This window comes from Coregonus lavaretus, assembly GCF_964263955.1.
Source record: "Coregonus lavaretus genome assembly, chromosome: 3".
In the NCBI taxonomy this organism is placed as follows: Eukaryota; Metazoa; Chordata; class Actinopteri; order Salmoniformes; family Salmonidae; genus Coregonus; species Coregonus lavaretus.
Genome location: NC_139990.1, coordinates 50,170,061 through 50,195,531, shown reverse-complemented (window position 1 = coordinate 50,195,531; position 25,471 = coordinate 50,170,061). Strand labels below are relative to the sequence as shown.

The 25,471-nt window shown below is 45.6% G+C and overlaps 2 protein-coding genes across 3 annotated transcripts in view; both read left to right on the top strand.

Moving 5' to 3' along the window:
• LOC311119513 (uncharacterized protein) overlaps positions 1-9,950 on the top strand; it is a gene marked incomplete at its 5' end in the record, with an annotated part of 23,182 nt that extends 13,232 nt beyond the window's left edge. The window contains 6 exons of one of the 2 annotated variants that reach the window (XR_014611989.1): positions 791-966; positions 1,058-1,361; positions 1,462-1,740; positions 1,862-2,041; positions 2,281-4,700; positions 9,882-9,950. Coding sequence is in view for 1 of the 2 variants with exons in the window: in XM_084157752.1 (XP_084013878.1) it covers positions 791-966; positions 1,058-1,361; positions 1,462-1,740; positions 1,862-2,041; positions 2,281-4,334 (2,993 nt within the window). Of the gene's footprint in view, positions 1-790; positions 967-1,057; positions 1,362-1,461; positions 1,741-1,861; positions 2,042-2,280; positions 6,627-9,881 lie in introns of those variants that run through there. The other variant, XM_084157752.1, reaches the window with a different exon arrangement.
• LOC311119527 (threonine--tRNA ligase 1, cytoplasmic-like) lies at positions 9,169-25,471 on the top strand. The gene is made up of 18 exons (XM_084157753.1): positions 9,169-9,344; positions 9,876-10,057; positions 10,643-10,757; positions 10,911-11,032; positions 15,411-15,519; positions 15,833-15,897; positions 16,040-16,118; positions 19,059-19,205; positions 19,476-19,574; positions 20,907-21,073; positions 21,160-21,322; positions 21,925-22,062; positions 22,479-22,556; positions 22,656-22,756; positions 23,683-23,784; positions 24,099-24,171; positions 25,016-25,130; positions 25,260-25,471. The coding sequence occupies exons 1-18, from the start codon at positions 9,261-9,263 to the stop codon at positions 25,400-25,402; spliced, it is 2,082 nt and encodes a 693-aa protein (XP_084013879.1). The 5' UTR covers positions 9,169-9,260; the 3' UTR covers positions 25,403-25,471.

Sequence of the window (25,471 nt, the reverse complement as noted above, 5' to 3'; positions counted from 1 at the left end):
AAAAAAAAATGACAGTTCTGTTCCGGAACAGTATGGATCACTTTCGTTCCAGGTTCTCTTTCTATTTCTTTAAATGTTTTGTTATTTTTTGGTTCTATTCCCTGAACCGGTTCCAACCACTGCTTCTTACTATTAAAGAATGCCACAGGAATTATAAGCAAATTGTCTGCCAAATTAACTAGTGTAGCCCACAGCCATATGGCATAGCCAGATCAGGGCCTAACATAAGGATGACTCAGAATATGTATTCTGTTCTTCTGAAATAGGCTACATTTTCTTCATATCATAATGTTTCTTTAGACCTGCCTAAAATGTCATCTGTAGCTCAATTGGTAGAGCATGGCGCTTGTAACGCCAGGGTAGTGGGTTCGATCCCCGGGACCACCCATACGTAAAAATGTATGCACACATGACTGTAAGTCGCTTTGGATAAAAGCGTCTGCTAAATGGCATATTATTATGTTATTATTAAAATACTGTAAATAGCCTAATGAATTTGTGATGGTGTAGGCTATACAGTATGAAATGGATTTATTAGACTTTAAAATATAGATGTTCCAAAGGTCTGCATCAGTGGCTTGTAGGCTATGCGTGGAAGCCCGGAGCTGCTATATGTGTTTGTTAATTAACGATCAATTACTGTGAGACCAGCAGTTATTTGCATGACAGTTAATGGCTGACAAAATGTAATGACAGCCGTAGTCATACCATGTCCTGACCTTATCACATCCTGTGTCCTCTTGTTTAAATTACTTATTTAACTCTTGTCCTCCATCCATCTCTACCCCAGACAAGGCCGGAGGGAACAAGTTTGCCAAGGACTTTGAAGAGGGCAGCCAGAAGCTGCAGGAGTTTGTCAGTTTCCTGGAGAACCAGATGCCTGTAGGGCCCCCTCTGCTGGAGGCTCTGGGAAACGCAGACGTCTTCTATGAGATGCAGTACAAGGAAGTCAAGATCGTGGCCAGCGTGAGTATCAACCAGTCATTCAGTTAATCTGATCATCATCAATCAAATAAACAATCTAATAAACACCTAATAAATCGTTCTAATTTTCAAGGCCTACAAAACCTTTGCCAACCGCGTGGTCAACCTCAAACGTAAACTGGACGCCCTCAAGTCCTCCCTACCCGGTTCCGAGGACTCCCCCATCCCCTCCCCCTCTGAGGACGCTCCCTCACCCACCGGCTCTGACTCCCCCTTCCTGGGGCTTGGGGGAGGCCGAGGGGGGAGGCTGGGCTTTGACCCGGACTTAGATGGGAGTGCCATGGACGAGAGGGACATGGGAGTGGTGAGAGCGGGGGACAACAGAGATGTGGAGGACATGGATCTGTCTGAGGAGGAGATGGAGACAGCCAACACAGGTGAGGAGATGGTAGTAGGGCCTGTAGGGAAATCTCAATTAGACTAAACCTTGTCAAAATAAAAATGAACTAACACTTTAACCCCCTGTGTTTCAATCAGCTGAGAAGCAGTCATCATCAGCCACTGTTTCCAAGGCGACCAGCTCCAAGACTGCAGCGAAACCCGCCCCTGTCATACCCATTCGAACCTCCACTGACTCCCCTCTCAAAAAGGCAGCCCCCTCTACCCCCACCCCGGTGACCCCCAGCACCCCTACGAGCGCGGGCGTGAGTGGTCCTAGCGGTCCGACCGCTCCTCTGGGAATGAACCTGGCCAACGTGGACCTGGGCAAGATCAGCTCCATACTGAGCAGTATCACATCAGCCATGAAGAACACAGGTGTGTGTGTGTCTGCAAGATAAGCTGAATTAATATATTGATACTGTGACACGCTGGTACAGAAATTATAAGATTGTTCCCTCTCTCTCTCTCTCTCTCTCTCTACATTTGTCTCCCTCAGCAGCCAGCCCTGTGTCTCGCCCCTCCCCTGGAACTCCCACCACCCCCTCTGGCCAATCATCTTCCTCTAAAACCCCAGTTGGCCCCACCCCTCCTAGCCCAGCCCTGGCCAGCATCCTGTCCAGAGTGAACGTCACCCCTGAAGGCATCCTCAACGCCCTGTCAAAGACCCACACACAGGGTGAGACACACACAAACAAACAAACAAACAAACAAACAGATAAGATAGACTTTGAGATGGGAAATGCAAGGCTTCTGTTGGAATTGTTTCAGCTCATTTTGGGGGGCACTTGTTATGTTGTGTAACTTTTGTATCTGCTGGTGTAATTATCTCCAACCACCCACTCTCTCTCTTTCTTTCTCTCTCTCTCTCTCCCCACATATCTTTGTTTCCCTCCATCTTCTCTTCTCTCTCCTCAGGTCTGTCCTCTCTGCTGAGGTCTGGTAGCTCCTCCTCCTCTGCCCCCTCCTCCCATGCCTCCCCAGACTCCTCAGCAGCCAAGGGCCCCCCCACACCCACCACTCCCAGCAACACCAAACCCCCCCTGACCAACAGCCTCAAACGAGACACACCTGAGAAGAGCAGAGGAGCCAGGGACTGGGAGAAAAACCGAGAGGCCTCTCCTCCCCCTCCCCCTCCCCCTCCTCCTCCTCCTCCTCCCACTCTCCCTAGCCACTCTGTTTCTCCTCCCAGCCTAGAGTCTAAGATCAACCGTTTCCTCCAGGGGAACCCAGGGTTCAGTCTGGGCCTGGGGGATGGGAGCCCTCTGCTGGGGGGAGACGGGGTAGACGGGACCCCCGTCAGGGATGAGAGCGGGGGCACCCCCACCCAGGACGAAATCATGGACACACCAGGGGGTGTCTCCTCCGACCCCCTTGGCCTCAACAGTGACCCCAAGAGCTTAGGGTCATCCGTAGGTCACAATCTTTCACCCACAGCCTACCGCAGTGACCCTTGGGACGCCGTCATCACCCCAACAGGAAGCAGCAGCGACAGGGACTTCCTCTCTTCCTCTTCTCGTTTCCAAGGTTACGGAGTGGGGAAGAAGGCCGCCAAGCTGAAGGAGGAAGATTTGAAGAGGAAGACTAGCTCTTCATCACTGGGAAGCAGCAAGGTCAAGAAGGATGGTCAGAACAGTCAGGGGAAGAGTCACGGGAACGACAGATCAGTCGGCGGAGAGAGGAGAGCGTCCGTAGGTTCCCGCAAGACCAGCAGCGGGTCAGAGGAGGGAGGAATGAGTGGAACGAGGGATGAAAAGGGAAAGAGGGGAGGAGAGGATGGTGGGGGCTCATCTGACGGGGAGGGAGGGCAGTACCACCGTATCGAGACGCTGGTGTCGCCTTGCACCGAGGGAGCACCTTTCCAATCACTGGGGGGCTTCTCAAACCGCCAGCCAACCGGAGAGCGCATCCAGACGGTGGAGAGCATCCGCGTGATTGGCCAAGGGCTGCGTCGCGGGGGTGGAGGGGAAGGGGGAAGGCCAGGTGGAGGGATGTGGTACGAGGAGGAAGGGTACCTGGATGCGCAGCCCCCCTCACCTTCCCATCAGGGCGGCTCTGACGACATTACTTCCCCCACCATGCCTCCCCCGCCCCCACACCACCACCTTCCTCCTCATTCTAATCAACCTCCTCACCCCCACCCTCATCCGCACGGCCCCCCACCCCAGTTCCAGATGCCCCCCTACCATGGGGAGAACCCCCAGGGTCCTCCCCCCTCACACCTCCACCATCACCCCCCTCCTCCCTTCTTCAACTCCCCTCCTCCACCCATCCCACGCCCTCCACCCCCTCCCATGCCCCAGCTCCCTCCACCCCCGCGCAACTTCCTTCCCCCCTCGGCAGTCATGGTAGGCGGGGTTCTAGTCCCCATCGACCGCCAGCTGCCCCTCCCTCCCCAGGTCCGTCCAGACGGAGGAGGAGACCGAGGGGGGATGGGAGGGGGACCCAGGGGGGGTAAAGGTGGCCCCACTCCCCTCATGTCCTCTCTGTTAGGGGAGCCCCCTAAGATGCCTCGTCCCGGCACAGTCAAAGAGCATTTCGCCCCCCGCCACGCACCCCCTCTCCACCGCCCCGGCACCCCCGGTGCCCCGCCTCCCTTACTGGGCCGTGTCAAGGATGGCCTCAACCTCCCTCCTCCCTCTCCCTCCTCCCCTCCCTCTCCCTCAGGTGACCCCCTGCCTCCTCGTCCCCAAGCTCCTCCACTCCAGCACCCTCCAGCTAGCCCCCCTGCCCAGCCCCGACACCCCAACCCCAACCATCCCCGCCGTCCCTCGCCATCCCTCCTGCGCCCCCCCATCAACTCCATCCCCCAGAGACCTCTACTCCACCCTCGCGGCCCCCCTGCCCACCCGCACCTCAACCGAGAGCCACCCATGTTCCGTGGGGGCAAGCGTCCTGGCCCTCCGTTCGGCGGGGGCCGAGGAGGTCCCTTCTACCCCCCCAAAAGACCTTTCTTACCCCCACGCTATTGAAGTGTTAACCCACGATAAGCTGAATTGTAAGCAACCCACACACCTAGCTACCCGACACGGGGAGAAGATGTGTAGAACCCTTCTGGTATGAGCCCAGTCTGTCCTCACTATGTTAATCCTCATTATCATCTTACTACATTTAGCTGATCGCACCTTCACACAAGCTAGCTCGTCACCTCACCACAATACAGTACCAGCTTAGTGCAGTGTTATGGATGAAATAGGTAACCAAACCAAATCTGCCTCCAATCCCCAGGAGCGACAGTGTTCTCTGCTTCCCCTCACTAAAGCAGTGTGGGAATAATGGAGGTGTGAACTAGAAGGGAGACAACAATCAAACAGATCTAATAGAAAAAGAAACATCAGGTGGTTATTCTATTTCACTAAAATTCTACTTACCTCCGGTATTGTGTGATTAAACTGATATAAACACTTTCAGAGAGAGAGAAGGAGGGAGGGGGGATGGGATGGAGGGAGGGGGGTTTGAGGAAGAAAGTTGCTCCCTGAGAGTGTGTCCTAAATACAACAATTTTTCTCAACAGGAAGTGGTTATCCAAATGAGTGTTCACTTTATGATCAGTGTGCTGTTGTTGAGTTTCTCGACGATAACCCCAGCGTGCTCCCAGTGTATCATATTGTAAATAATAACCTTGTTTCTCTCCTTCTAGAGGTTTCCATGCTTTAGTCTCTCTTCCCTCTGTATATTTCTCAGCTTTTAAATGTATAGACTGAATGAGTTGGCCATGTTAAGACTATTAAACCTTGGTTGTTTGTGTAAAGAGGACAAGCATCGCTATTCACTAACTTGTGATTGACACGATTGTGAAGAAGCCTTAGCTTTAGTGACACATGAGGCAGATGTTCATGCTTCTTGTTGCTCCAACAAAACACCACTCTGTCCATCTCCATCTCTCCAATCTGAGGGAGAGAGAGGGGAGGAGAGTGAAGAATCGTCCAGTGTAAAGACACATTTAGCTGATAATGATGAGTTGTGGAGACTCACAGTAGTTGAGGCGGGTGCTTTAGAAGTTTGAACTATGAACCCGCTGTGTCTCTGCTAGGCCATCTCTACCTGTATTGTCTTTAATAAAATACAGTTTCAACCGAACCAAGGGGAGGGTACTACTTTCTTTGATACAGTCACAGTCATGGATACCGGTAAGAACAGTCGCAGCAGTTATCATGACTGCTGTTGTATGATAGATATTTTTTGTCTAGTTATTCAAAGCTGAATTGAAATGCTGAAACATGACTTATAACAGTACAAACAATGTCATTTTTTCTCTCTCCAACTGCTCATTTGTTTTGAGTTGTTTTGGATTTCTTGCTGTGATTTTTGTTGTGTGGCTGTAACTTCATGTCAGATGTAAAATATCTATACTTGCCTATGCACGTGCAGCGCACTCCTTCGATCCAGTCCTGAAGTTTTTTTGTTTGTTACTTTTTCCCTTTTCCCTTCGTTACCTTTCCTAGATTTAGTCTCTTGTTTTTCCTCCTTTCCTTCCTCTGACGCTGTACTTCCTGGATCAACATTTAGAACGGTAGAATACCAAATAACACCAATGAAGAAGTGATGAGTGAATTATCTGCAAACATTCATTACTCATTAAGATAATGGAAAACAATGTAAATGCTCATCTAGATTTCCTATCAGTGTTAGTTTATCAGTTTATAGTGTTCTGCTATAAAGTCTGAATCGAAGCTACAACTCTTGCTTTGACTATATATATGACGTGATGCTTCTCTATGTCACTGCTGATAATGACCAGATCAACTCAGTCAGTTTGGTTTGTGTGCGTTCCCTGCTGTACAGTAGACTAAATGACTTCTCCTCAGTTAGACAGACCGCTAGCCACCAGGATGGATTCAGAGAATTCATCATTTTCTTTGAATAGTTTGTTTAAATAATATTGTCATTCAATGTACTCTTGAGTTTGAAATATGTTTGTTTGAATAACCTTTGCATGAAAATGCTTAAGATTTGAGGAATCTAATGGTGTGTGTATAGTCTGCATTAACTATGTAATGATTCAGTCATGAAGGGGGTGGCTGTGTTATGTTTTTCTCTTCTTGATTAGATGCATTGCTATTATTTTTGTTATGATCATCAATGATGTTCTATCATTAATCTTTTGAGTGTCCAATCCTTTCCGATGCCACTGCTCTCCTCTCTCTCTACCACTGGTCCTTCCTGTAGTTCAGTGATTTACTATGTTTACCAATGACTGTCACAATTTAGACATACAGCCAGGCATTTACTTCATATGAATTCTTTACAGTTTAAACCACTCTCCATGGAGTCCTACTGCATGTGTTTTTATTTTAAAGACAGCCTCTGCAATTATGAATATTCAATACATAATCAACCCCTTGGCCTTACCTTTTAGGCACTTGTCGATCTGGGAGGATTACATTGGCTAGAGGTGGCTTACACCTATCAGAGTCAAGGTGTTGCTATTACCGTATTACACCTATCCAATCCTTTCATATACGTGAAGTGCGTAGTAGGGACTAGGGGTTGATTTGGTGACCGGAACAGGCAGAGTAACCACTCCCATTGACCACAGAGCACTGACATGAAGAGCGTACTGTACCATATGGGTTAAGACCAGTGGTGGCTGGTGGCACATTAAATGGGGAGGACGGGCTCATAGTAATGGCTGGAACGGAATAAATTGAATGGTATCAAACACCTGGTTTTCCATGTGTTTGATACCATTCCATTAACTCCATTCCATCCATTATTATGAGCTGTCCTCCCCTCACCAGCCTCCTCTGGTTAAGACTGAAGTAGTCACTGCCATGCTATTACACCCATTGTGGGTTTAGTTCTATTATTGACTGTCTGAAGATCCTAACCCAGAAGTGGGTTACCATTTATTGTTTTCCACACACACACACACACACGTGTGCACACAGAAGTGATTCCATCCTACAGTATCTACCATACCCATCTGCATTCAACCTTTTCGATTGACACTGATTTTCTTGGTTGTGCAGCTCACATCCTTGCACATAGCTCTAGTCCACATGTCTTTGCTGTCACATCCATAGTTCCTCCCAAACCAGTCCACTGCATGTATGACACACCTTGACTCTGATTTCACTGTCTGGCACAGAGCCGTTGAAAGCATTGAAGTCTGTAACCTACCCACCCAGTATTCAGTGCAAAGTCACTGCACAGTACTTTACATGTATTACCCCTGTCCTGTTAATGAAAGTTAGTTGAGATAATATTGTAATATTACCACATATACTGTTCTGAGAAGACCTGATAGGTGAAAGCAATGTGGGGAAAGTGTGCTAAACGTATTTGCTTTCACCGGTTTACTTAATTCAGATCAGTGTAGATGAAGGAAAGGATGTGTTGAGAGACATTGAGATGCTCTTTATACAAACATAAATAGGTTTCACCCTATGAGAATACACAAGTCTCTTAGCTGTGTGGTGGTGGGGTTCCAAGTATGAGATACTGACGGTGAACAAGTATTTAATTGTGCTTGATAATGTCCCATATTTCATGTAGTAGCCAAGGAGAATGACATTTCCCCTAGACACTGATCTAATATCAGTTTTGAGTTTTACCCCTAATGAGATTTTGTCATCAGTATTTTGGGTAACCTGATTCTAGGGCTCTAACTGAATGTGTCTTTCTGTGATTCCTCGTGTCCTATCTCCTCACCCCCTCCTCAAATGTATTGGAGGAGAAGGTCCAAGGTCTCTCTAAGGGCATTCTACCCATGGACTGTACCCATTTCATTGTGTTTTCAGTGACACTGCACAGGTGGTCCTAAGTCCCTAGTTAAATTACTCTAGCGCCACCAAGCGTTCTTTCAATGTTCTCTCTTATACGAGCCAGGCTGCGTCACTTGCAGATCCCCTTCTCTCTAAACTCATATTGACGTTTATGTTAGTACATCAACACTATGTAACTCTTTGAAGTATATTTTACTTCAGTTATTTACATTTATGTAGAATAAATGAAACTATATTTACGTGTATATCGGTAAAATAAAATTACCTACAAGTTAACTATAAATTATTTAAAAACTATTATACACAAAGACGTCTACAAACACTATGAGCTTGGAACCAATACACCTTACGTGGAATGAAATAACGAAACCCTATTGAACATTTAACCATACGCTCCTTAGTGGTGTCTTGAACGTACGAATTGAGATGCCAGTGTCAAAGCTTCTCAAAGTAGACTTCAGTAATGTTGCTCAACTGTCAACTAGTCTCTTACATAGCCTCTCAAACTAATCCTAGTTATAGGCTACTCTATATTAAAACAATGTAAACGAAATAGGCTATTCATACTATTCCTTCCAGAAGTCTGTTCAAAGTAGCTTAATTTCTGCCCCACGTTATAGGCGAGTACTTTTGAGCTATGTGCATGTAATAACCTAATAATTGTGCTCTGAGCTACAATATTCTCTGCTTTTCCTCTCTTCATGTAGCCAATCAATGAATGGATATGGATAAATTCTGTTCAGGCGCTGCACAGATGCAGTGATCTACTCACGTTGGGATGGATTTATTGATCGCTCCACTCTTTTGATCTTGGGCGTAATTTGACTAAATGTAGGAATTGAGCATGCCTATGTTAAATAGATTCTGGTCATTTTCATGGCAAGTCGGTTTTAGATGGATGCTGTGAAGTTAGTCTCGTGTGCCTGAAATGGATCGCGGGCGCCACTGAGATGTATAAATTAACGGTGAGCGCGCCTTTTTTTGTTGACGCTCACCAACGTGCGCGCACTTGCTACTACATCACAAGTTTCCGCCCTCTTCCCTTGCTGGCCAATCACCTTTCTTCCCCATCAACTTCATTCTTCCGGTGTTATGGCCGCTTGCAGCGTAAGAGACGAGTGTGAAATGTTATGATTATGGAAAGTTGTCGGTGAAACCGGTGAATTAAGGATGGTCGTGACCGTGCTGTTACGGTTTCCCGTCTGTCGACCGTCAGTTCGGGCAGTGCTTCGCTCTCAGAGGCACTATAGCAAGGTGTGCAACCTTATCAAACCGTGTTCTGATATGAAATGTAGCTGTACTGACCAGCTGAGTACAGTATCATTGGATTGTGTAGCTAGCCTTCTCCAAATAAGTGGCGTAACATTTTCCTATGATAGGTGTGGGCGTGTCCTCTGACAAACCATTGGATGGATCTATGAATAGCCCTGAAGGTGTTATGACGGCCAAACAAGACTGCACGATAATCTGTCATGTAATTTGTGTCTCTCTGTGTGACCACAAGGGGTTTTTGAGGGGTGTTTGGTGGGAAGGGACAGTTCTCAATTAAGCTTATTATTGGGTCCTCTCTCTCTCTGAAATATGCAACTACTAATGTATGTATGTATGTATGATCATAATACCATACGTTTTGTTATGAATTCCATATTGTGCGAAGATTTGCATCTATAAGGATTACATGGTAATAGTATAATCCCGTTGTCTGTATTGTTGTTCATATTGACCCCTGTGCTCTCTTCTTTCCTATTCTCTTGTTTCCTACTTTCTCCTCCCCTCTGCCTCTAGATACAGGCGTCCTCTGCTCTGTCTGAGCGTGTGCGGGTGTTTGAGTCTCTCAGAGAGAGACGGGGCCAGCCGAGGACAAGCGGCACCACAGAACAGGCCCTCAGCGTCCGATTGGCTGATGGCAGGACGGTGAAGGGCACCACAGGAGTGACCACGCCCTCACTCATCGCCCAGAACGCACGGTTAGCCTCTCAGACGTGTGTGTGTGTGTGTGTGTGTGTGTGTGTTGATTCAGAATCCTAAAAGTCAGCGAAGGGTTATCCCCAGTGCTTGACTTGGAATGAAATAGTTGCTGGTAGTTATTTTGAGTGCCGGTACTGTTTATATTTTGGTGAAGGAACTCGGCAATACCTTTGAGCTAATATTCAATAAGAGGTGCAGGAACTCAAGCAGCAGAAATGTTGAGGTGCCGGTACTCTGCTCCAGTGAGCTCCTTTCCAGGTCAAGCACTGGTTATCCCTCAGAACACATGTGCTGCGTTTAAACAGGCAGCCCAATTCTGATATTTTTTCCACTAATTGGTCTTTTGACCAATCACATCAGATCTTTGCACATCAGATATTTTTCAGAGCTGATCTGATTGGTCAACAGACCAATTAGTGAAAAAAATATCAGAATTGGGCTGCCTGTCTAAACGCAGCCTTAGTAACTCCCTGGGACACCTATGTGTCCCATCTGTGTTTGCTTTCAGATTGGAGTTTGGTCAAATTGGATAGGTGTAAGCAAACATACATTGACATTATCTCTAACTCTCCATGTCTGTGCAGTGTGAAAGGTGCTCTAGTAAGCAGGGTGAATGGAGAGCTGTGGGAGCTGCTTCGCCCCCTGGAGGCTGACTGTGAACTACAGCTACTGGGCTTCGACACCACAGAGGGCAAACAGGTACTTACTAAGAACATTCCCTCAATCATCTAACCCAATAGAAGATCTTACATGTGGAGCAATCAAAGATGCAGAAGTTGACCTCTTCTCTTTCTCATCTCCTCTCGCTCATCTCTTTCATCTTCTCCCTTTCTGCCTCCCTCTCTCCCCCAGGCAGTGTGGAGGACAGGAGCGTGTGTAGTGGGGGGGGTGTTAGAGGGGGTGTTTGGGGCAGAGGTGTGCAGAGAGGGCGTGTCAGAGTCTGGCCTCTACTGTGACCACCTCCTGGAGAACAGGTAAGACATTTCCCTCTATATCATATAATTTATAATAATATATGTCATTTTGCAGACGCTTTTATCCAAAGCGACTTACAGTCATGCATGCATACATTTTACCCCACTAACAATCTACTCATCGTGTGGCGCCTCTTTTAAGACAGAACAGCTACTTTGAGGGAGGGAGGGAAGGAAGGAAGGAGGGATGCATTTGTTTTCTAACAGGGACCCTGACCTCTCATTCTTCACCTTTGACCTCTGACCCAGTCTCCTAGTGCTCAGTAGGTTCCCCTGAGCTAGGTAGAGGAGAGCTGAAAAGAGGCCACAGTCTCACCTACTTTCTGACTCTCCCACGCCCACCACGTTTTTGACCTGTCTGAATGAGGATACATACATACATACATACACACATACATACAGTGGGGAGAACAAGTATTTGATACACTGCCGATTTTGCAGGTTTTCCTACTTACAAAGCATGTAGAGGTCTGTAATTTTTATCATAGGTACACTTCAACTGTGAGAGACAGAATCTAAAACAAAAATCCAGAAAATCACATTGTATGATTTTTAAGTAATTAATTTGCATTTTATTGCATGACATAAGTATTTGATACATCAGAAAAGCAGTACTTAATATTTGGTACAGAAACCTTCGTTTGCAATTACAGAGATCATACGTTTCCTGTAGGTCTTGACCAGGTTTGCACACACTGCAGCAGGGATTTTGGCCCACTCCTCCATACAGACCTTCTCCAGATCCTTCAGGTTTCGGGGCTGTCGCTGGGCAATACGGACTTTCAGCTCCCTCCAAAGATTTTCTATTGGGTTCAGGTCTGGAGACTGGCTAGGCCACTTCAGGACCTTGAGATGCTTCTTACGGAGCCACTCCTCAGTTGCCCTGGCTGTGTGTTTCGGGTCGTTGTCATGCTGGAAGACCCAGCCACGACCCATCTTCAATGCTCTTACTGAGGGAAGGAGGTTGTTGGCCAAGATCTCGCGATACATGGCCCCATCCATCCTCCCCTCAATACGTTGCAGTCATCCTGTTCCCTTTGCAGAAAAGCATCCCCAAAGAATGATGATTCCACCTCTATGCTTCACGGTTGGGATGGTGTTGTTGGGGTTGTACTCATCCTTCTTCTTCCTCCAAACACGGCGAGTGGAGTTTAGACCAAAAAGCTATATTTTTGTCTCATCAGACCACATGACCTTCTCCCATTCCTCCTCTGGATCATCCAGATGGTCATTGGCAAACTTCAGACGGGCCTGGACATGCGCTGGCTTGAGCAGGGGGGCCTTGCGTGCGCTGCAGGATTTTAATCCATGACGGCGTAGTGTGTTACTAATGGTTTTCTTTGAGACTGTGGTCCCAGCTCTCTTCAGGTCATTGACCAGGTCCTGCCGTGTAGTTCTGGGCTGATCCCTCACCTTCCTCATGATCATTGATGCCCCACGAGGTGAGATCTTGCATGGAGCCCCAGACCGAGGGTGATTGACCGTCATCTTGAACTTCTTCCATTTTCTAATTATTGCGCCAACAGTTGTTGCCTTCTCACCAAGCTGCTTGCCTATTGTCCTGTAGCCCATCCCAGCCTTGTGCAGGTCTACAATTGTATCCATGATGTCCTTACACAGCTCTCTGGTCTTGGCCATTGTGGAGAGGTTGGAGTCTGTTTGATTGAGTGTGTGGACAGGTGTCTTTTATACAGGTAACGAGTTCAAACAGGTGCAGTTAATACAGGTAATGAGTGGAGAACAGGAGGGCTTCTTAAAGAAAAATGAACAGGTCTGTGAGAGCTGGAATTCTTACTGGTTGGTAGGTGATCAAATACTTATGTCATGCAATAAAATGCAAATTAATTACTTAAAAATCATACAGTGTGATTTTCTGGATTTTTGTTTTAGATTCCGTCTATCTCAGTTGAAGTGTACCTATGATAAAAATTACAGACCTCTACATGCTTTGTAAGTAGGAAAACCTGCAAAATCGGCAGTGTATCAAATACTTGTTCTCCCCACTGTATATACATACATACAGTACCAGTCAAAAGTTTGGACACACCTACTCATTCCAGGGTTTTTCTTTATTTTTACTATTTTCTACATTGTAGAATAATAGTGAAGACATCAAAACTATGAAATAACTCATATGCAATCATGTAGTAACCAAAAAAGTGTTAAACAAATCTAATTATATTTTATATTTGAGATTCTTCAAAGAAGCCACCCTTTACCTTGATGACAGCTTTGCACACTCTTGGCATTCTCAACTAGCTTCATGAGGTAGTCACCTGGAATGCATTTCAATTAACAGGTGTTAACTGTACATACAGCTGAAGTCTGAAGTTTACATACACTTAGGTTGGAGTCATTAAAACTCGTTTTTTCAACCACTCCACAAATGTATTGTTAACAAACTATAGTTTTGGCAAGTCGGTTAGGACATCTACTTTGTGCATGACACAAGTAATTTTTCCAACAATTGTTTACAGACAGATTATTTCACTTATAATTCACTGTATCACAATTCCAGTGGGTCAGACGTTTACATACACTAAGTTCACTGTGCCTTTAAACAGCTTGGAAAATTCCAGAAAATGATGCTTCTGATAGGCTAATTGACATCATTTGAGTCAATTGGAGGTGTACCTGTGGATGTATTTCAAGGCCTACCTTCAAACTCGGTGCCTCTTTGCTTGACATCATGGGAAAATCAAAAGAAATCAGCCAAGACCTCAGAAAAAAAATTGTAGACCTCCACAAGTCTGGTTCATCCTTGGGAGCAATTTCCAAACGCCTGAAGGTACCATGTTCATCTGTACAAACAATAGTACGCAAGTATAAACACCATGGGACCACGCAGTGGTCATACCGCTCAGGAAGGAGACTTGTTCTGTGTCCTAGAGATGAATGAACTTTGGTGCGAAAAGTGTAAATCAATGCCAGAACAACAGCAAAGGACCTTGTGAAGATGCTGGAGGAAACAGGTACAAAAGTATCTATATCCACAGTAAAACGAGTCCTATATCGACATAACCTGAAAGGCCGCTCAGCAAGGAAGAAGCCACTGCTCCAAAACCGCCATAAAAAAGCCAGACTACGGTTTGCAACTGCACATGGGGACAAAGATCGTACTTTTTGGAGAAATGTCCTCTGGTCTGGTGAAACAAAAATAGAACTGTTTGGCCATCGTTATGTTTGGAGGAAAAAGGGGGTGCTTGCAAGCCAAAGAACACCATCCCAACGTGAAGCACGGGGGTGGCAGCATCATGCTGTGGGGGTGCTTTGCTGCAGGAGGGACTGGTGCACTTCACAAAATAGATGGCATCATGAGGAAGGAAAATTATGTGGATATATTGAAGCAACATCTCAAGATATCAGTCAGGAAGTTAAAGCTTGGTCGCAAATGGGTCTTCCAAATGGACAATGGCCCCAAGCATACTTCCAAAGTTGTGGCAAAATGGCTTAAGGACAACAAAGTCAAGGTATTGGAGTGGCCATCACAAAGCCCTGACCTCAATCCTATAGAAAATGTGTGGGCAGAACTGAAAAAGCGTGTGCGAGCAAGGAGGCCTACAAACTTGACTCAGTTACACCAGCTCTGTCAGGAGGAATGGGCCAAAATTCACCCAACGTATTGTGGGAAGCTTGTGGAAGGCTACCCGAAACGTTTGACCCATGTTAAACAATTTAAAGGCAGTGCTACCAAATACTAATTGAGTGTATGTAAACTTCTGACCCACTGGGAATGTGATGAAATAAATAAAAGCTGAAATAAATCATTCTCTCTACAATTATTCTGACATTTCACATTCTTAAAATAAAGTGGTGATCCTAACTGACCTAAGACAGGGAATTTTTACTAGGATTAAATGTCAGGAATTGTGAAAAACTGAGTTTAAATGTATTTAATATGCCATTTAGCAGACGCTTTTATCCAAAGCGACTTACAGTCATGCGTGCATAAATTTTTTGTTTATGGGTGGTCCCGGGGATCGAACCCACTACCTTGGCGTTACAAGCGCCGTGCTCTCCCAGCTGAGCTACAGAGGACCTGGCTAAGGTGTGTGTGTGTGTGTGTGTGTGTGTGTGTGTGTGTGTGTGTGTGTGTGTGTGTGTGTGTGTGTGTGTGTGTGTGTGTGTGTGTGTGTGTGTGTGTGTGTGTGTGTGTGTGTGTGTGTGTGTGTGTGTGTGTGTGTGTGTGTGTGTGTGTGTGTGTGTGTGTGTGTGTGTGTGTGTGTGTGTGTGTGTGTGTGTGTGTGTGTGTGTGTGCGCCTTGCAAAAGTATTCATCCCCCTTGGCGTTTTTACTATTTTCTTGCATTACAACCTGTAATTTAAATGGACACACACAGAGAGAGAGAAGCAGTACTAACCCCTGGTCTCTCTCCCAGTGCCCTGTCCCTAGCTGAGCTGGAGGAGAGATGCAAGGAGGCCGCTGGCCAGAAGCTTCCTCTCTCCAGACTGGAGCTGAACACACAGGAAGTTACAGAGCTCTTCCAGGTCAGAGGTCACTGGCTCTGTTTGTCTGTCATTGGCTGCATCTGAAATGGCATCCTGTGTCCCTATATAGGGAATAGGGTGCCATTTAGATGTGACATTAGCTGGCATTACAGTTATGGCCCACAGTATTCTAGAATGTAGGTGTGTTGCTCGGCTCCTACCTGTAGCAGCTTCTGGAATTGACTGTTTACATGTGTTGTCTTTAACCACTGCCTGTAATGGTCATCATCTAGGAATGTCTCTAATTCAAGGGGTGTGGCCGTGATACAATAGTGTGTGTGTGTGTACTAACTGAGTGTGTTCTGTCATCTAGGACAGAGCTCTGAGACTCCAGTTGATTGAAGAACAGATGAGTGGTCCTACTGTCACAGTGTACAGGTTTGTTGCTCAACATTTCACAGCCTGATACAACACATACTCACCACATGGTAACGCTACAGTCATGGTCTGTGTTTTTAAAGAGAAATGACTGGATACTAGGATGACATGTCCATCTCTTCCTGTTCCGTGTGTGGGTCAGGTGTGGCGACAGCATAGGAGTCTGCAATGGTCCTCTCCTCCCTCACACTGGTCTCCTCAAGGTCTTCAAGATGCTGCAGGTACCTGTGTGTGTGTGTGTCAGCCTCCCTGCCTGTATATCAGTTCAGTGAGGAATATACAGTTCTTGTCTTCTCCTCATGACATCTAAACTACGCTGGACGTAAAACTCAATGTACAGGATTAAAAAAAGCACAAGATAAATGGGTTTCCATCGCATTTTCATCTCTACTGATGGTTTTGTCACAAACAATATAGCGAATGTGCCCTCTCTGGTATTGGCACGTGTGCTGTAGCCAACAGCTGGCAGATACAGTGCGGGAATAGCTTACATGATGAGATTATTATGGACAAAAGAGCGAGATTATTTTGATTTGTAAACGGCAGCCAAGCATCAGACCCTTGATACACTATTTGAAAGGAGCATCAAGCTCATCACCTTGCATTCACCACCATCTGAAGTTCATTATAACTTATTTAATCTGTACTCTAATAAACTGCATGCTTTCCCGACGTGTCGTAGTGGGAGGACCACACAGACTTGTCATCACGTGACTCCAAGTTTACTTCGATATGATGGTTGTTATATAAATATTTGCGCATAAAAGCATTTCCACCGCCATTTAATTATATCGCATAATTAATTTTACAGACACAAAAAGATCCCACCTTGTCTAGTGTATTTTGTTTTGTCTACATTTGGAAAGTTTACAGGGAAATGTTTCCATCAGGCCTGTAGTGACATGTTTTATCCAATATGTACTTTACTCGCATAAAAAGGTTGAATGGAAACCTGATTACTGTTTAACTCGTAACATGGGCTGTGACATTACCATGCAATATAGCCATTAACTCTGACCTCTTCCTGATATTAATGTATAGTGGGACTGCGCTGGTAATTGACAGTCACTTGGCAGTCACTGGCCAGTTAAATGATGCACTGGAGACTAACAAGTCAGAACAACATGACACACTGAAGACAAGCGGAACAAAACGCTGCTTGTTTTTTTCCTAGAAGCGTTAGAGTTGTAGCATGGTAACCCGTGATGCCAACCATGACCTATTTGCTAGCGCTGAGCAATTAGTGCTTGAGGTCTGTTCGGTTTCAGTTTGATTCTACAAAAATAATTGCGCTTTTCGGTTTCAGTATTTGTTTTTGTGATATTAAATGCACTATGCATTATGTGGGTTGAATGCTGTAACAACAACACAATACAATTCCTATGATGGTAGAATGCCCTTTACTGCTTATCACTTATTAACCATCATTTATTCACATTACTTTACTTTAGTAAAATATTTATTTTATTTTATTACAAGTCATCTCATCTCTATAGAGCTGCTGCCTATGCTCTGTGACAAAATCACTATTTTAGTAGTTCTTCAAAGTAAATAAGGCATACTTTTATGACTGCTGAATACCAACTATCAATCACTTATATAATGGATTTTCAGGTAGAGATACCTCACGAAGCATCTGCTCTATATCACTCTTGATCGCCCGTTCTCTCTTTTCTCTATGTCTGCTCCACACAAACCGGACAAGTAGGCGGGTGCGCAATGGATTATGGTCATTTTAGTTAATTACCACGTTTTCTGCACTAAACTATGTAGAATATTGGCCTGTTGGAAACTACAACTCCCTACTACATCGCACAGTTCAGGCATGATCTGATTTATCTCTAGAGAAACTGCATCGAGCTCACAGAAGAAATTATGAACTAAATGGAATTCAAATAATTGAACCGACGTTGGTCAATTAGCTGTTTGGTTAATCGCTCAGCACTACTAGTTGCTTTCATGCTGTTGTGTTGTGCTGGGGAAAGTGGAATTTCCATACTGGTGTTGTACTGGTCAGAATGGAATTTCCACTTTCCACGCTGGGAGAGCAATAGCCATTGAAACAATACCAGAAGCAGGATGTTGTGATTGTAATGGCCAGTTTCCTGCCCCCGCCAAGTCAAATCCTGTCAATCTCTATTGTCCCAAGGGGAAACGCAGCCCCTACCCATTATCTGTAGAGCAGTGGTTCCAAAATGGCGGCTATGGAACAAAGATGGCCGGGACATACCGTATATATACTGAACAAAAATATAAATGCAGCATGTAACAATTTCAAAGATTTTACTGAGTTACAGTTCATATAAGGAAATCAGTCAATTGAAATACATTCATTAGGCCCAAATTTATGGATTTCACATGACTGGGAATACAGATATGCATCTGTTGGTCACAGATACCTTTAAAAAAAAGGTAGGGCTGTGGATCAGAAAACCAGTCCTTATCTGGTGTGACACATCTCCTTCGCATAGAGTTGATCTCGTCACGGTATCTCTGTGCATTAAAATTGCTATCGATAAAATGCAGTTGTGTTCATTGTCCATCCTTAGCTTATGCTTGCCCATACCATAACCCTATCGCCCCCATGGGGCACTCTGTTCACAACGTTGACATCAGCAAACCACTCACCCAATCAACACCATACACGTGATCTGCAGTTGTGAGACTGGGTGAACGTACTGCCAAATTCTCTAAAAAGACTGCTTTATGGTAGAGAAATGAACATTCAATCCTCTAGCAACAGCTCTGGTGGACATTCCTGCAGTCAGCATGCCAATTGCACGCTCCCTATAAAACTTGATACGTCTGTGGCGTTGTGTGACAAAACTGCACATTTGAGGGTGGCCTTTTATTGTCCCAAGCACAAGGTGCACCTGTGTAATGATCATTCTGTTTAATCAGCTTTGTGGTATGCCACATCTGTCAGGTGGATGGATTATCTTGGCAAAGGAGAAATGCTCACTAACGGGTGTAAACAAATTTGTGCACAAAATTTGAGAGAAATAAGCTTTTTGTGCATATGGAACATTTCTGGAATCTTTTATTTCAGCTCATGAAACATGGGACCAACACTTTACATGTTGCGTTTATATTTTTGTTCAGTATATTTCTCTCTTCTGCTACTCTCTCTTTCTTCTCTGTCCCCCCCTCTCGCTGTTCAGGTGTCTCCCGTAACGTTGACCAATCCTGTTGGCTCGTCAGGTGTGATGCGTGTGATGGGTGTGGCCTTCCCAGGAGAGAGGGAGAGGGAGGAGTGGGAGAGGGAACAGGAGGAGGCACGGAAGAGAGACCACAGACGCATCGGCAAGGTGAGGTGGAGAGGGAAGAAAAAAGATCTAGGTCCAATACGCATAGAAATATAAACAACTGGAGACACCCGTCCTTTTTGGAGACTGGTTATTATTGGCACGGCAGCGCTACTGTAGCTAGCAGAATAGTGTAGAAGCTATTGCTAACTAGCGAACTAAACTATTTTAGTAGGCTAGCTAAGCATCTTGGCTAACTGTGAGGCATGTGCTACGGTGTCTCCAAAATGGAGCGTATACTGATATGGTAACGTGTGTATGTGTTGCCTCCAGGACCAGGAGCTGTTCTTCTTTAATGACGTCAGTCCTGGAAGCTGCTTCTTCCTGCCTAAAGGAGCTCACATCTACAACACACTCACTGACTTTATCAAGGTAACACACGCACACACAAAGACGCATCACCATTTTTATGCTGGAATTATTATTTATTTGTATTGATATAAAATATAAAATGGACAGTAACATACACACAAACGTACTATACTTACCAATCCTATCTTATTAGCTACTACTTCTACAAAATACATCCAAGATTCACAGGAAGCTCTGCAGCCAACTCCAACACCCCCGGAATGGCTTGTAGTTTTTCCCATCTCTTCATCAGAAAAAAGCCACTTGTCTCCTGGGCCCAGTTTTTCAAAGGTTATTTATCTGTATTTTGCCTATCGGATAGTGTTAAATGCATAGAAATAGAGTGAATAGAACGGTGAAATCATTCACTTGAATTAGGAGTCCCGTTACGCTTATCAACCAAACATTCTAAATTCAAACATTCTACCAACTTCGCTTTGGTTGACTTAGGGTGCGTTCGTAAATTCACTCTGGCTATCTACTCCGATTTCAGAGCACTCGTCTGAGTGTGCCAGAGCACAGAATAACTGATGAATTTACGAACGCTCAACACCCGTCGAATATGATCTGTGTCAGTAAGCGTCGGCAAAAAAAGCGTAAGTAAATTGTTGCCAGCAGCACAGTTACAGTCACCAATGCTCTTGATAACATGAAAACAACCTAACCAGCTCTGCTAGGGTGAGTAAAATGGTCAGAGTGAGTGTCCTCTCACTTGTGTCTGGAAGTAGCTAGCAAGCTAGCCAACGTTAGCCAGTTAGCTTGGGTGCTTGACTGCCGTTGTGTGGTCAGAACGCTCGGATCAACCCTACTCCTCGGCCAGAGCATCCAGTGTGTGCTCTGAACGCTCCGAGAGCGAGACACTCTGAATTTACAAACGGACAATATGACAACGCTCTGAATTTACAAACGCCCAGAGCACGCTCTGGCACTCCAAAGTGAATTTACAAACACACTCTTAGTATTTTTTAAATGATTTTAGAATGGCCACGACAATCAGCAAAGTACGCTTGCACGTACACACACACACACACACACAGCCGCTCATTCAGACATCTTTACCCTGACAGTAACCTCAGGGATACTCCTGTTGTGGTCAGTAGTCAGGAAATCACCCCAATTACTACACTGTGACTGTCTGTTCTCCAAATAACCATGGATAACACACGAGCACACCCACATACATATACACTCAGACACACACATAGAATAAATCTGTCTGTAATAATTAAGTTGTTACATCTCTCTCTTCCTCCCTTTCTCTCCCCCCTTCTCCATGACCCCTCTTCCTCCCCCTCCCTCCCTCCTCCCTTCCTTCTGTCCACCCCCCCCTCTTCTGTCCATACCCCCCCCCAGACTGAGTACAGGAGGCGTGGCTTCAATGAGGTTGTGACCCCTACTCTATACAGCACTGCATTGTGGGAGCGTTCGGGTCACTGGGAACACTACAGTGAAAACATGTTCACTGTGACCGGTGACACACACACCTACGCACTCAAACCCATGAACTGCCCTGCACACTGGTGAGAACACACACACTTACGTTCTCGCTCATACTCAGCCCCACACGTTGGTCAGGACGTCTCACAAACACCTCTCTCTGTTTCAGTCTGATGTTTGAGCAGCGTGTAAGGTCATGGAGAGAGCTCCCGTTGCGTTGGGCCGATTTCGGGGCTCTGCATCGGAACGAACTGTCCGGCGCTCTGGGTGGTCTCACCCGGGTCCGCAGGTTCTGCCAGGACGACGCACACATCTTCTGCACTCCTGAACAGGTACACACACACACAAAGACAATTCCTGTCATTTGAACCTTTTTGGATATTTGTCTCACATTTTCCACCCCGGAAAGTCCTAGGACAGCAGACAGTGGGAGAAAGTGGGATTGTATCCCTGACTCCCCCAATGATCCCCTCATCCCATTAAACCACATACACACACACACACACACACACACACACACACTTGCGCTTATACACACACTGATTCACATGATATTGTGAGGTTTGTTTTCCACTCTGGCTAATCCAATCACTGGAACACTTCACTGGAACAGTCAATATATCAACTGTTCCTCCTCACTCATCTCAGAGTTAACCCTTAACCCCTAAAGCCCTGGAGTAATCTCTGGGTTAACCCTTAACCCCTAAAGCCCTGGACTCATCTCTGAGTTAACCCTTAACCCCTGGACTCTCCAGTTTCACATCTGTCTATTTATAATGTATTTTACAATATTGTATTTACATTCTCTATTCTTCTGTCTCCACCACTCTGTCCTCCTTATCTGGCTGTACTCCTGCCCCCCAATCCCTTCCTCTGCCTCTCTTTCTCCCTTCACTCTATCCCCCCCCTCCCACTCTCTCTCTGTCTCTGTCAGTTGGAGGAGGAGATCATAGCGTGTTTGGAGTTTGTGAGGAGTGTTTATCGAGTGTTTGGATTCTCCTTCCACTGTCTCCTCTCCACCCGACCTACACCCTGCCTGGGGGAGCCTGCACTGTGGGACCACGCTGAGCAGGTACACACAGACACACACATACAGACAGATGAACACAGAGCCAGCTGTGTAAATGTGTGTTTACTGTCCCACAAGTGAGGCTATAAATCACAGTACATAGCCTCCTCTACTGTAAGCATAATGACATCACATAATGAGAGACACTTATCCAATCAGTGTTGATATATGGCCATGTGGATGTAACAGAAAGTCAAAGCCCTGTCTGTTCTGTGGCTGCTGTCTATGCTCCCTGCCTCTCCCTGTGTGGATAAAAGCTCAGGAAATGAACAAAGAGAAGAGAAGCTCAATTAAGAAATAAGATCATTTTTCTCTGTCCCACTTTCTTCCCCTCTTCCCTCTTTCACTCCCCACCCCTCCCTCTTGTCCCCCCGCTCTCCTCTCTCTACCTCTCTCTCTGTCTCTTTCTCTCTGAGCAGCAGTTGGAGAGGAGTCTGCAGCAGTTTGGAGAGCGCTGGCAGCTCAACCCAGGAGATGGAGCGTTCTACGGGCCAAAGGTCAGTTACACAGGACCCTTCTGTCTGAACGTTGTGTAACGTTGTGTAACGCTGCACCCCCCCTGTTATTAACACTCCCACATCTTCCTGTTGTCCTAGATTGACATCCAGATCAAGGATGCCATTGGTCGACAGCACCAGTGTGCCACCATCCAATTGGACTTCCAGCTGCCAATCAGATTTGACCTTCAGTATGTGGGGTGAGTCAGTCATCTGTGTCAGTTTAACCTGTGTGTTCTGGGATGTTCCCTGATGCAGCTTCTGCTCTTATCTAACTGATACATGTAATTGGATTGCATGTGGTTGGAAACATTGTTATTAGACTGAGGGGAATTTAAAGCTAGAATCCTTAGTTGCTACATCCATTTTTGGACTAATTTGATTCTTGAAGAATATGTTATGCCTCATGTTCTTAGTTCAACTGTCGTACCCCATCAGAACCCCAAATATAAGCTTGTTTTACGCCAATGTTTGTAAACAACATACATGTAAACACACTGTATAGCCACAAAACATGTTTAAAACAAATGTTTATATCATGGATGGTCAGTCCTTGCATCCATAACTCTGAATTTCAGAGTGGTTACATTTCTCCTGGGCCATCCCTTAGCTTTTGACCGAAACAGAGGCGGGGTGTCCACTTTGTTATTGTTTCAACTGCAGATTGTAGCTTTAAAAGATTGAAGTGAGCCTCATTATTAAGCACATGCTGCACCAGTTTATTTTCTTCATGCAAATCCCTCCTCTCCATCTCCTCTACCCCTCTCACCCTATTTCTCTCTTCCCTCTCCCTCCCTCTCTCTCTCTCCCCCTCCCTCTCTCTCTCTCGCTCTCTCTTTTTCTCTCTCTCTCTTTCTTTCTCTCTTTCTCTCTCTCCCTCTTTCTCTCCTCCTCTCTCTCTCCCTCTTTCTCTCTCTCTCTCCTTCTCTCTCTCCTTCTCTCTCTCTTTCTCTCCTCTTTCTCTCTCTCCTCTCTCTCCTCTCTCTCCTCTCTCTCTCTTTCTCTCTCTCCCTCTTTCTCTCTTTCTCTCTCTTCTCTCTCTCTCTTCCCTCTCTCTTCCCTCTCTCTCTCTCTCTCTCTTCCCTCTCCCTCGCTCTCTTTCACCTTCTCTCGCTCTCTCTCTCAGGGGGGATGGAGAGACCCACAGACCAGTGATGGTCCACAGAGCTGTTCTGGGATCACTGGAACGCATGATCGCTATATTGGCCGAGAATTTTGGGGGGAAATGGTGAGAAGAGTGTCTGTCCGTTTGTACATCTGTGATTTGATAATAATATAATATATAATATGCCATTTAGCAGACGCTTTTATCCAAAGCGACTTACAGTGCATACATTTTTTTTATTTTTTATTTTTTTGTGTATGGGTGGTCCCGGGGATCGAACCCACTACCTTGGCGTTACAAGCGCCGTGCTCTACCAGCTGAGCTACAGAGGACCACATGACCCATTCATCTAAAATGATACAGTTTCAATGTTTTGGTTACCCACATTTCTCTTCCTCTTACTCACTCAGTTTCTCTTTCCCTTCTGTCTCTCTCAGGCCTCTGTGGTTGTCTCCAGCGCAGGTCATGATTATTCCTGTAGGGGGCGGTAGTGAGTCGTATGCGCAACAGGTCAGTACTCATCATATTAGATCTGGGGCCGTATGTATCAAGCATCTCAGAGTAGGAGTGCTGATCTAGGGTCAGTTTTGCCTTTTGGATCTTAATACTTAAGATTACATGAACAGGAGGAACCTGGTCCTAGATCAGCACTCCTGCTCTCAGACACATGATACACATGGCCCCTGTACTGCAGGCTGAAATCAAACCCCCATACACGCGACCAAACACAACATCACTCAGCACACATCAAAAGCTGTATCCCTCAGTGACTCAAAGATCGAAGGATAATCCAAACACTGTACCCACACACCATTCATCAACACTCTGAGAAGGACTTGATTTGAGGGTAATTTTGTGACCAGGTTTTAGTTTATTTAACACATGGGAACCAACAATGAAACACAGCTAGGTACGTACATGCCACTACTCACATATCAATATTTTCTGCAAGTTACATCTGTCACATGATTAATGAGCCAGCAGCAGCTAAGACCAGACCCAGCAGATGACATGTAATATAGACATGTAATGTTGGACATTTAAAGCCTCAGAGGCCTTTATCAGGACACGGATCCTGTTTCTCTCTAGACTTGTCTTGTAAAAAGCCTGGCAGTCACAACATTGACGATACATCCTCCTGTATGTAATGTATATGTAGCCCCAGGGGAGGAGAGTATCAACACTGGTGATCTGGGGTTTGTCATGATGATACATAGACAGGTAATACAGCCACCAGAGTGTCGGCCCTCAGGGTGGAATTTAAAAGGTGCCGTCCTTACTGTTATTCTACCATAGCCTGGTTCCTATCTACTCTACCACCACTGTGAGTGATGTGTGTTTTGCTCTTGTTAAGGTGGTCCGACAGTTCCGCGAGGCCGACTTCATGGCTGACGTGGATGATGACCAGGGTGCCACCTTAAATAAGAAGATCCGCTCTGCACAGCTGGCCCAGTACAACTACATATTTGGTAAGAGTGCGTGGGTGATCACGGATGAGATTACTGTAGATTCTAAATGAACTGACACAGCTTGTAAACATGTTAATTCAATAATTGTTTATTTCTCTCTTTCCGTGTGTGTTCTGTGTGTGTGTCCAGTGGTAGGAGAGAAGGAGTGTGTGAGTGGGACAGTAAGTGTGAGAACCAGAGGGGGTAAGCAGCTAGGGAGGAGACCGACAGAAGAGGTCCTGGCATCACTCACACACCTACGAGACACACGGAGCAACCTGGATGACTTCTAACACACACACACCTGTTGTAGATGAAGAATTGCTCACTGTACTTTTGTAATAAAATATAATATCTTAATT

Bases quoted from the DNA above. Each gene is read 5' to 3' on its own strand.
- LOC311119527 (XM_084157753.1), top strand. From the start codon at position 9,261: ATGGTCGTGACCGTGCTGTTACGGTTTCCCGTCTGTCGACCGTCAGTT. The intron at 10,758-10,910 runs GTACTTACTAAG...TCTCTCCCCCAG, and splicing joins ACACCACAGAGGGCAAACAG to GCAGTGTGGAGGACAGGAGC. The intron at 15,520-15,832 runs GTCAGAGGTCAC...TCTGTCATCTAG, and splicing joins AAGTTACAGAGCTCTTCCAG to GACAGAGCTCTGAGACTCCA.